This window comes from Nyctereutes procyonoides, unplaced genomic scaffold, assembly GCF_905146905.1.
Source record: "Nyctereutes procyonoides isolate TBG_1078 unplaced genomic scaffold, NYPRO_anot_genome, whole genome shotgun sequence".
In the NCBI taxonomy this organism is placed as follows: Eukaryota; Metazoa; Chordata; class Mammalia; order Carnivora; family Canidae; genus Nyctereutes; species Nyctereutes procyonoides.
This window is the reverse complement of record NW_026575132.1, coordinates 13,732,462-13,744,737: the sequence shown is the minus strand read 5'-3', so window position 1 is coordinate 13,744,737 and position 12,276 is coordinate 13,732,462. Positions and strand designations below refer to the sequence as shown.

The 12,276-nt window shown below is 35.9% G+C and overlaps 1 protein-coding gene across 3 annotated transcripts in view; it reads right to left on the bottom strand.

Annotated features, from left to right (window-relative positions):
• PARD3B (par-3 family cell polarity regulator beta) overlaps positions 1-12,276 on the bottom strand; it is a 991,638-nt gene that overhangs the window by 520,667 nt on the left and 458,695 nt on the right. For all 3 annotated transcript variants that reach the window (XM_055345407.1, XM_055345409.1, XM_055345408.1), the window contains exon 4: positions 11,559-11,668. In XM_055345407.1, coding sequence (XP_055201382.1) covers positions 11,559-11,668 — 110 coding nt within the window. The remainder of the gene's footprint in view (positions 1-11,558; positions 11,669-12,276) is intronic.

The following is a 12,276-nucleotide window of genomic DNA, read 5'->3' as shown; positions in this document are numbered from 1 at the left end:
CAGGGAGAAAACCTAGCTGTCTTAACCACTAGACAATTGGATAAACAAAGCATGGCTATAAAACTCTGCCACTTTAAGCACATCTGAATCTGTTCTTCCATTAATGTTTTTGGCGCTCACATCGGATTTTTTGTGATGGCAAAACTTTCTGCTTCATAGGACTATCTAAATTGTATAAAGAGCCAAGTCTTTTGAGACCAACTTCACAATATGTACCTTGGCATCAATTAGAATGATACCATTTTTGGTGGACACATAAAGTGTGACTATAAAATAATGAAATGATTTTTTTTCCTTTTGGGAAGAGGCTTGTAAACTGGCTTTGAAAGAAGTTTCAAATAAAGATTGCCCAAAGCATTTGAGGAATGGCAGCATCAAAGGGACAAAGGTATAGACTCTAGGGTGCAACCTGCAAAGCTAACATTCAAGCGATAGAAAGAAAAGAGTCTATTGCGGATTAAGACACATTTGAGGTAAAATGCTAGCACTGCTACTTAGTAATATGATCTGGTGTAAATGAGTTAACTTGTTTGAGCCTTAGCATCCTCACCTAGACAACAGAGTGAATAAAGCTGAATTTGCATATTTTAATGGAATAAAATAATATATCTGAGTATATATAATAAAGTGTCTACATCTGACACGAACTTGGAACTGAGCAAAGAAAGTCCCTGACTCCATGACATCCTGGGTACTATTATGTGGCCATCTGTTGGCAGACCTAGCATGCAGATTAATGCTATTAAAACTGCAATTAAATTGCTTCATGGTTTAAGTAGGCTATTGTGAGATTGGAAAATGTATTGCATTCTTCATATAAACCTTTTATAAGTAACCCCTGTTCTTTAGGCACAGTGCTGGTCTGCATTCGTAGAGGAAATGTGATCCATCCACGAGGGGCTCAGAGTCTAGTAAAGATATATAAAATGAGGAAAATTATAACATAAGATAGAATTACAATAAAGATATGCTTGTGTGCATTGGTAAGTAAGGTTTTACATCAAAGACACCAGCAACAGGAGCAACAATGGAGACAAATCAACTTCACAAAAATGAAAACTTTTGTACACCAAAGGACACTTAACAGAGTGAGAAGGCGACCTGCAGAATGAGCAAAAAAACCCATCTGCAAATCATCTATATAAAAAGGATTCATATCCACAATACATAGAGAATGCCTAAAACTCGACAACAAATTCCGTTTTAAAAAGCAATTGAATTATGTTTCTCCAAGGAAGATAACAGGTACTTTCTGAAAGTTCACATTACACCATTTTCCTTTTACAAAAGATCTACTTTACAAAGATCTACTAATCTTTTGTAAAAGATCTAAGTACCTGTTTTCACCAACAAAAAGAAACCCAAAGAGGATTTTTGCTTTGATGGAAAAAAAAGCAAAAATAGCATTAAGTGTGTGTTTTGTGGCCAGTCTGCACCCCAATGAGCTAGAGTGGCACCACCAAGCCCTTTCCCTGAGAACTACACTCAGCATCAAGCTGTCATATCTTTCGATTGTGTCTGTATCTGTGCTTTATCATGATTTATGTTGTGCAATGGTTCACAAGATGTATCCTAAGGTATTAGAAAAGCTTAGGAGACGTTACTTTTTGGGTGTGGGAATGCTTAAAACTTTTCCCATATAAATTAATTGTCATTGCTTTCATGCTTCATGCCATGTTTGCTTACAAAACGTTTTCACTGGGACATTCTACTTTTGATAGTGGGGGAGACCTGGATATGAATGGCTAATAGGCACCTGAAAAGATGCTTAACATTGCTAGCCATTAGGTAAATCCAAATCAAAACTAGGACATGCCACTTCACACCTATAAGGATGGATACTATCTAAACAATAGAAAATAACAAATTTTAGGATGTGGAGAGACTGGGGACCCTTGTGAAACTTATTGGTGAGGATGTGAAACGGTAGAGCTACTGTTGGAAAACAGTATGGTGGTTCCTCAAAAAACTCAAAATAACTATATGATCCAGCAATTCCACTTCTGGGTGTACAACCAAAATAATTGAAAACAGGGTCTAAAAGACATTTGTACACCCACATCCACAGAAGCATTATTCACAATAGCTAAAAAAGGAAGGTAACAAAAGCATTTATCAACAAATGAATGGATAATCAAAATGCGGTATACACACACACACACACACACACATACTAGTTCTTAAAAAGGAAGAAAATTATGGCATATGCAACAACATGGATGAACCTTGGGGACATGATGCTAAGTGAAATAAGCCAGACACCAAAGGACAAATATTGTCTGATTCCACTTAACATGAAATACTGGAATGATCAAATTTATAGAAATAGAACATAGAACAGTGGCTTGGGAAGAGAAGGCTTGGGGAGAAGGAAGTGGGCAGTCACTATTTACAGAGTACAGAATTTCAGCTGGGGATGATGAAAATGTTCTGGAGATGGATCATGGCTGGCAGCTGCACAACAACATGGATGTACTTAATACCACTGAATTGTATACTGAAAAATGATTAAAATGTAAATTTTATGTTATGTACATTCCACCACACTAAAAAAAAAGATAACTTTATTCTCCTTTCTCCATTGAATGATAGGTACAGAGTTTTAGTTTTATAAGATGAAAAGAATCCTGGAGACGGATGGCAGATGGTTGCACAAAATTGTGAACATACCTAGTACCACTTAACTGTACACCTAAAACATGGTTAAGATGGTAAATATGATGTGTATTTTACCACAATAAAAAAAAAGTCCTATCAAGGCCAAGAAATTTAAAATAGAACCTGGAGACATGGGAAATGGTCAAGGTGTTTCAATGCAGGAGAACGGCCTGCCAAATTTTGTAGTTTCAGATACTTATAGGTACATAATCATTTTATTCATAAAACAATAAGGAACCATCTTATACTAGTAAAAACCTCACTGGACAAATGAAACGACCCTTAACTCAACAATGCCTATATATGCTGAGACTATTCCAATGACATTTTGACTTGATGAATGTGTGAACTTTTGATGGGTGTTCTAGATATGTGCTATCACACTATAGCAATATCAAATGCTTCAGATGCTTACTTATGTTTGGCTCTTCATAGAACATAGCTGACTGCCAAATATACTTTATTTAAAATTTAAGAAGGCATGGGTGGTCGACATAGCAGTGAAATTGAAAGCACAGAAAAAGGAGACAACACAATTTCTTTAGAAGCCAATCCATCAATTCTGACTTCTGATGCTTAAGAATCTGCCTTTTCCTTTTAAAGGGGAATAATTCTTTATGATTTTTGCAACAAATGCCATTTACCCATTTTTTTTTTTTTTTTTTTGCTTAAAAGGAGGGAGCTTTGTAGGAAAAGAGGACTGGAAAGTCAGTTGGAAAACATCAGGGCAATGTCAGTCTGAAAATCATCAGCCAGTCGCAAGTTAAAAAAGATTTGCTAAAAGTAGCAGTGTTTTTACTGGTTCAAGTCTGTCAGAAGGCTTTGGATTCTCTAGTGCCTCACACCAGTAACTTCAAAACTAACTCATTCCAGATGTCCCTATGATCATCTAATCAGACATCAAAAGCTGTATGGTGACAAGCTCCCATGCTGCTTACGAGGACGCTGTATGTTTCCACAAGCGTAAAACACACACAGTAGCTACTTTTAAAATGTGATTCATCTAAATCAGAATTCTGTTTTAAAGTACAGAGGTATTAGGAAAGGGGCCACCCTCCCGAGAAAGAGAGAAGTCTTTTAAATGTCTGTACAGTGTCATTCTATGACTAAAGTTTGAAAGGAAAAACCAAAATGAAACTTGTACTTCAGAAGAGTTTATGTTGTGAGGAAAAAAAGAAATCACCCATCAGAAGAGATTTCTAAGAATCACACCATGCTCAAGGGAAAAAAAAAATTTTCCTCTTAATAACAATCGTCTTGAATCTTCCCAAGATAAACTTCTATTAACCCTTTCCTTCTATGCCATCAATTTTCAGTAAGTATCCACAACATGGAAGTTCCATCAGAACATAAGAAGATATTGTCCATACCCTTCAGTTTTCACTTGAAAGCAACATGATCTACTTGTACTTGAACCTTCAGATTTAAGTTGTGCTCTCTTCTACACAATTTAAGTGTGCATATGTGTGGGTATATGTTTTTATGCTGCTGCCTTTTTGTGTGCATTTGGCCTTTTAAATACACACACACACACACACATCTTAATATTATTACCCTGAGCAATAAAAATAAACTTTGGTATTTTGGATAGAAATACAATCTCATTTCATGGACAATTATAAATATTGAGGTATTAAAAGGAATTTTAAAGTTGAATTCATATCATCGAGTTAATTTAAATCTGGAACCCTGAAGTTGCTAGTCTGTATGTTTCAGTCCCTAAGAACAACAGAAGTTCATATAGGATTTCTATTTATTATTTCCTTTTAGTTACATGAAATTTGAGGAAATCATGCACAATTTAAATAATTTACTCAGGGTCACCAAGTTATTGCTGCAATCAGAACACAAGATCCTGACCTTTAAAATAAAGCTACTTTAAACATCATCTTTACCAAATTTTAAACAACACTGTCAAATTACATTTGCCCACACTGCTAACACAAGATGTTCATTAGTGTTTTTGCTAAGGAACACCTTGTAAACGTTCCCATACTCTTGAATTAATTCACATATCAGGATTTTTTTTTCTTTTCTTCCAAATCACTTGAAACCAGAAGAACCTCTTAAAGAAGATGGAATAGGAGGAACATTTCGAAGGGGAAATCTGCAGATGTGGTAGGCATACGAGAGTTATGTTGTCCAGACGTTTCCAGTCTAATCAAGGATTTTCTAAATTCTTTGAACACAGTTATTAGAAAATTACAAGGCTATAACTGCCAAGATCATGAACTTTTTTGATTCTAGAATTCACAGTTTTGTTGACAAAGACATTCGAGCTCAGATAATTGACTCCCTTGCAATGCATATTAATTTCTATTCTCTGCTCATATATCAAGGGCATGAACAAAGTTAGGTTTTATAATGTTCATCTCCAAAATTGTCAAAGCTTGTTCTCTTAATTTCTCTTATTCTCAGACCCAATTTCTATGTGAATTCACTTGCTAGGACTCTAAAGAGATGAAGTATTTCTCACAATTGAAATTGCTGACCTGAGCCGTCAACCCACATTTTAATTCCAAGTGGAGAATTTGTATTTAAACATCTCTCTCTCCTTGTCAATACAGGTAACACATTGTCCTAAAGCAGAAAATTCTAAACTAAAGCTATTTAGGGAGCAAAACAGTATGTTGAACAGGTAATTTCACAATTTTCACATTCTAATTCAAACATTCATTCATACCTCTAATACACATACATGCAAGCATGCACATCTCTACAAGATGTGTTAAGAATCATTGAATGCATTCTGTCCATCTCAGAAGTAAGAATTTTAATCATCTAGTCATATATTTATGTGTCAGGTGTTGGGGGCTTGAATACAAAAATGAATATATTGACTCATGCCTCTGAGGAGCTCAGTCTTGTAGCAAACATGTAAATAAGTAGTTATATTTGGGTGAGATAAGGGCTAACAGAGATTCTGCACATGAGAATTCCCTCGAGGGGTGTGAGAGGCTGAGCAAAGTGCAGACCAACGGCAAAGGACTCTAATTCTGATCCTCAAAATGTATTATCTGATCATTTGATACCTGCTTGAGGATTGCTAGGGTTGTTTAATTGCTTTAGATCTGCTCAGGTTGGAAGTTTCTGGAGGACAGTCATCATAACTTATGCTTTCCAGATGGCACATGGCCAGATGGTCTTGGGCATCTAAAGTATTAGTTACTGTTGACATGAAAGCAAAACTCATTCAATTTTCCTTCTTTAAAAAAAAAAAGATTTCTATTTGTATAATTACTTGTTTATTTATTTGAGAGAGAGCATAAGCTTGTAAGCAGGGGGAGCGGCAGAGGGAGAGAGAGAATCTCCAGCAGACTCCACTGCGTGTGGAGCCAGATGCAGGGCTGATCTCACAACCCTGAGATCACAACCTGAGCCGAAATCAAGAGGTGGATGATGAACTGACTGAGCCACCCAGGTGCCCCCATTCAATTTTCATTATGTGCAGATCAATTTAAAACAGCAAAAGATGACATGTCATGGTTATTTTTTTAATTTCTGAAACTAACCTCTGAATAGTGATCCTTCTTTTAGCCTTTCAGATCTGGACTCGACCCAAAAAGAATGATCAAGGAGCATACACCTAAATAGGAGTCACATTTCTCACGTTCCTTTATTAGTCATGGTACGTACATTCAGAGAATCCAAATTTGTTTCACCAACTTCTGTAAGATTTGGTGAAAAATTCTGTTGCAGAATAAATTAGGCTTCTGGATTTTCCCCACTTGGAACTCAAGTCTTATAAATATAACTGCTTCAGAAATTAAGCTGCCTAAACTTGCCAAACTAAGTAAACATTTGGCCCCATGAAATATTGGATGGCAGGTTTATCTCTTGAAAACAAAGCCATATGAAAACCATCGTTGCAATGTGTCTCCAAGCTTTGGTCTTATCAGCACACAGCGTGAACAGCTGGAGTTACAAACACCAGGACTATTATTAAATCACTGTGTCAGGAAGGGGGAAAAAAAAGAAAAACCTTTTGTAGGCTTCAGTATCTCTATAACCAATTATATATTGCATGCTATTTCTCCCTCCCTTTTGCTCATTGGCATCCATCTCTCCCCTTTGGAAGACAATGAATAGAGTCTTCCTTTCAATCTACATCAGTGTCTACAACGATTACTCTTTGCAATATTTCCACAGCTACTTAATTGTATACCTAACAGATAGAAAAATATGATTTGGTTATTCAAAATGTTTGTTAAGTTTCTATTGTTGGGTTTTGACAGTCAGTGATCCACAACCAAAAGTCCTGTGACATCTCTCAGTGAAAATTTGATGATTTTAATACTAAAAGCCAAGCTATTAAAATTTCTCTGTAATATTTCAATGATTTCTTTCATAGATGTGAAAATATTTAAACTGGGATCAACACCGATGATGATTTCAATATATGTGACACATAGAGGAAAATTTCTCAAATCAATGCTCCATGATATTGTCTGCACAACACAGAGAATGTTCCTGTACCTCTTAATCCCTGTCATTCATCAAATTCTGAGAACTGATGTGTTTCCCATATTGTTTCATCCTAAACCTGCATATAAGTAGTTCTTGATATTTTTTTCCTTTTAAAATTTGATGAGTGACAAAGTCTCAAAAAAAAAAAGTAATAGTCTCCTTCACAAAAAATTGCATGCACATGCAACAGTCCACGCATAAAACTTCAGAGTTAACAGACCCTCTGAAACTCATCCATGGACTCTCAATTTAATAACCTCAATATTGCCATGTTATTTTTTTAAAAATAAAATGTATACATTATGGATACGGACTTTTAAGAGACAGACCAATATTTTCTTAATTTATTTTGGTGACGCAAGACAAGTAACAGTTTAGAACAAACAAAGTCATTTACTATCCAAGAACAACCACAGCATTATAATTTTCAGGAATCCACTTTTTAATTTACTCGCCCTGCAGGATCATTTTGCTTTAGGGGTTAAATGTGAAACTATAAACAGTCATTAAAACACAAAACAACCATAGTAGTTAACCGGATATTAAGAAAAAAATCACATCTGTTTTAGAGTTCTCTTCTACCCACAAATTCAGGAACATCAATTTCAAGAACTTGGTTTTATGGCATGCCCTTAAGCCAAGAACACCAGGTTACAATCAAGGCAAGTGAGGTAAGACATCCCATAAGCAGACTCCCACTATTACATTTTGCCCCCAGGATTCTCTTTCTTTAATTCAAAAGCAGTCAGTAGAATTGGATTTTCTATTGCCTTGAAAGATAAATAGTCATTATGCTTTGTACATTAATAATTATGCTATTCTGATTAACTGATGGGTTTATGAAAAGAAGAAGAAAGAAAATAAGTTACCATGCTGTCTAGCTGTTGCTACTCTAAGTAACAAATAGTGAGATTTGGTGGCTTTTCAATATACAGAATTTGAGGCTTGTAGAGAATTTGATTTTTCTAATTTAAAAGCTTTTTAAAACTTCACCTTGTCTGAGGTGTCTTAAATAACCAATTTGTAATAATGTAACCAGACAGAAAACAAGTGCAACTTTTCTAACTTTTCACAGACATGTATCTCTTGGCATCAAAGAAAATTCTTCCTGCTATAATCAGTCTAATGAAGTACAAGTAAAAATAACAGTCATCAACTATGGTTTAAAGGCAATATTTCAACATAATCAAATGTGTCAATTTTTTTTTTAAGCTGTGGGTTGTAAGTTTCATTTCTTGGGAATGACTGAACATAACCCACTTGGGGCTCTGCCCTCTGTGAATTAAGTACATGTGAACACTCAGTTTAAGAGATGGAAATTTTGATTGTTTTTCTTCCTTTGGATATTGAAATGCAATGCAATTGAACAGAGCGTTTCAAACAATTATTCTTCATGTCAGTTGCACCATGGCTGTATTATCACACATTCCTATATTCATCATCACTTATTAAACCACAGGCATCAAGTATGGTGCCGCTGAAGTTGTAGAGGATGCACCAAGTAGAACTATCAGATCTTAGAGATAGGAGTGAATCTGTGGAATCCAATCCTGTTCTCCCTGGGCTAAGGCGCTGGCCACACCAACCCCTCTCTGCAGTGTGCTCCGATGAGAGAGTTGCGGTTGGGTTCCCATGGTTTCCCTGCAAGCCTGGTCCTCTTATCACAGAGCAAACCATGAAAGTGACTATGAGGCTCTACGTAGGGTGCCACATAATTTATCATCCATACATGGATACCTCTGAGAGTTAGTGTGGACACTCTTAATAATTATGCCAAAACAAGAGGCACAGACTATGACTGCCCCAGGCAAACCTAATAAGACTGGTACTCCAGAGATGATGTGCAACTCAAAGAGCTCCTCCCAAGAGTCTCAAACCATTTCATTAATGTTATATCCAATTTTACTTCTATCGAGAGCTGTTCTGTCCAATAGAAATAGAATGTGAACCACAGAGAAGTTTTCTAGCAGCCATGCTTTAAAAAGGAACAGGTAAAAATAATTTTGATAAGATACTTTATTCAACCTAATATACCATAGTATTAATTCAATGTGTAGTCAATATAAAAATTATTCATGAGATCTTTCATATTAGTCTTTTTTAATATCTCAGTCTTTAAAGTCCATGATGTACATCACAGTCAAATTACATTTCCAGTGCTCAATAACCACACAGGCCAAGCGGCTATAATATTGGACAATACATGTCTAAATAGTCCATGAGTTAGGATACACAGGAATAAATGAATAAAATCATAACACACACATGCATGCATAGACATATTTTTCTTTTAGGTAAAATAGACTCAATTAAATGTCTTCCTTTACTAACTTTGCCTGCTCTTCATAGTATAGCAGTTAAACTATCTGTCTCTTACCTGAGGGGAACCAGACTTTGGAGCAGATAAACATTTACCTGGTGGATCTTTTGGGGAACAGAGAGAAGAGCCAAATGAGAAAAAGTAGATAAACTGCTGAGAAATTCTAGAACTTTTCCCAGAATAATATGTGTCTGCATTCCTAAGTCCACTGAGCACCCTCCATGTACCTGGACTAGAGATAGAAAGATAAAGGGCACAATGTCTACACCTTGGACTGATAAGACTTAAAGTTTGCTTGGACATTATTTTACAATTGAAGAAAGAGAAGACTAGGATGTGCCAGTATTCCATGGCAAGCCAAGGACCAGACTCTATTCTTTGGGTCTCAGATCTGCATTTCATCAGCCACAGAGAACACTGAGTAGAGGAAGAAATGTGTTTCCCTTTTTACTGTTGATACACACAGACTCAGTCACTGCTTGGTAACTTGCATACACTTAGGTAAAAGGATCTGGGGTGCCAGCTTTTCTTCTTGAATTAGGATTTGCATCTTTGCTAGTAATAATATGCTCCCTCATCAAATATCTCAACCTAGAACTCAGTGGTATCATAATTTAGCAAGAATATGGGATTTAACAGAAACACAGTAGTCCTTTTCCTGTAGGGAAAACAGTATCGAGTATTTTCAATTGGTCTAAACGTAGAACCTAAGTGATAAAAACATTGAACTAAATACTGGTGATTTTCTGCATGTAACTAATGGTAACAAAATCAGATACATTCTGATTTGGGGTATATTGACATTGTAAAAGTAAGCAATAAACTAAATTTTCTCATTTATATAGCTTCTCTTCCTCCAATCCAATATACTTGGGCTTAACATGGTCTCAATCAGTGTGTTAAACGCACACACCCTACCACATACTGGTTCTGTTTAAAATCACCATTAAAGTAGAACACAGACACCTGATTTTTATTAACGTAATGTTCCATTAAATATGTTTCCTTAAAAGGATGGTGGAGAAACATTACATCTCAAATACTTTGATGTTTACCAAGAAAATATGCCAAATATTGCCACAAACTTATTAGTGAATACTCAATGGTTTGGTATAGTGACTCCCAATTCGTAGACATTGGCACTGGTTCTTGATAAGAACATTTTATACCAAACTGGGAAAATCCAGTTAGCTCATTCAGCATCTTTATATAGCTTTAAAACATTGTTTTATTTTTCTTAAGGCACTATAGAGAGTGAAACTTAAAATGGGGAAGAGTCTTCTCTTAGGATACATTTTAATATGGCTATGCTACTGAAGATCACCTATTGCACCTATTTCAAAGGATCGACCACAGTTGTAACTCTTCCAAGTGACTCAGGATGTATCAGAAAGATCCAACAGTACCATATGAAAGGAGGACATCGTCTCTTCAGGATTCATTCTCCATTTAACCGATCAGTTATAAGTGTGTCTTGTTATAAGCACTTCTGGTACACAATTTTATTTTTCTTTAATTTGAGTGTTGAGTTCTAGAAACCCAGTGCTGGCACCACATAATATGAAAATGGTATCTTGAAACTATATGACCATTCATCATGGTATGACTTCAAAAAGCACGGCATTAACACATTGAAAACATATAAAATTATATCCTTGGGCAATTCAAAGCAGGAGGATGGAAGGAATTCAACAGTGTAGTGTGCTGGTTAAGAGCACAGACTTTGGAGCCAAACCACCTGGGGGTTAGATTCTTGACCGTGTCACTTACTAGCTGTGACCTTAGACAAATTACTAAACCTTCCTGTGCCTCAATTTCATTATCAGTACCATGGAGGCAAAAATTTGTGCTTACCTTGATGTGAAAGTTTAAATGACTCAGTGTAAAGCACTTAAAAGAATCCTTGGCACATAACCAGTGCTATGTAATTAATAGCTACCACTAGAACTTGTGTTCCAGTAATAGCTCATAGTAGCTATCACTAACTAATACTATTATATATCCTATCAAATGCTCTCTAATGATCAACTTACTTAAGACTGCAAAGTCCCAGTTAGTCTTTGGGTAAGGTACTTTGATCTTTCATTAGAAATGCAAACTGCAGGATACCTACTAGAATAACAGGTTTCAGACTCTGGCCACTGGGGTGTGAAGCACTTGGCTGGGCATCAGCAGGTGGGCCTGGCGCTGGGTCACTGCTTCTCCTCACCAGCAGTGGAGTGCCTGTAGGACAAAATAAGAGGTGAGAGGTCAACAGAACCCTGGGGAGAAGAGAGTGCATGGTACAATGCAATTTAATTAAAAAAGGTTTACAACATGCTTTTATGTCAAAACATTCCATTTCTAAGGATGCTTGTAAATTAATCCATTTCATGATCTTTTATCATCTATTTACAGAATGACACATGGAAACAACATCTTTCAACTCTCATCTTTCCCCACTTGATTTCAAAATGAGTCATTGTACTTAACCAAAAACTATTAGGCAATGAAGAAGTTGACGGTGTGCAATCTGAAACTGATCTAGAGAATGTATGTGAGTACTAAAAAGAATGATTATCCAGTAGACAAGAGATTCACCGTTGGTGCAATTTGCTATTCAGCAGAGCTAGGAGAATAGTTATTGCCACCATTTGGTGATTCTCCGATCTTTTGAAGGATGATATACACTGAAATAAATTATTTGCTGGGGTTATAGCATTAATGTCTATTTAAGTACAGAAAGAGATTGGTTCTATTCTCTTCTTTTTCTCCTAAAGTCGATAAAACTGATAAGGAAAAGAAGTTAGTTCTTCTAAAAATATATCTTGATTTCTTTTTAATTTAATGAA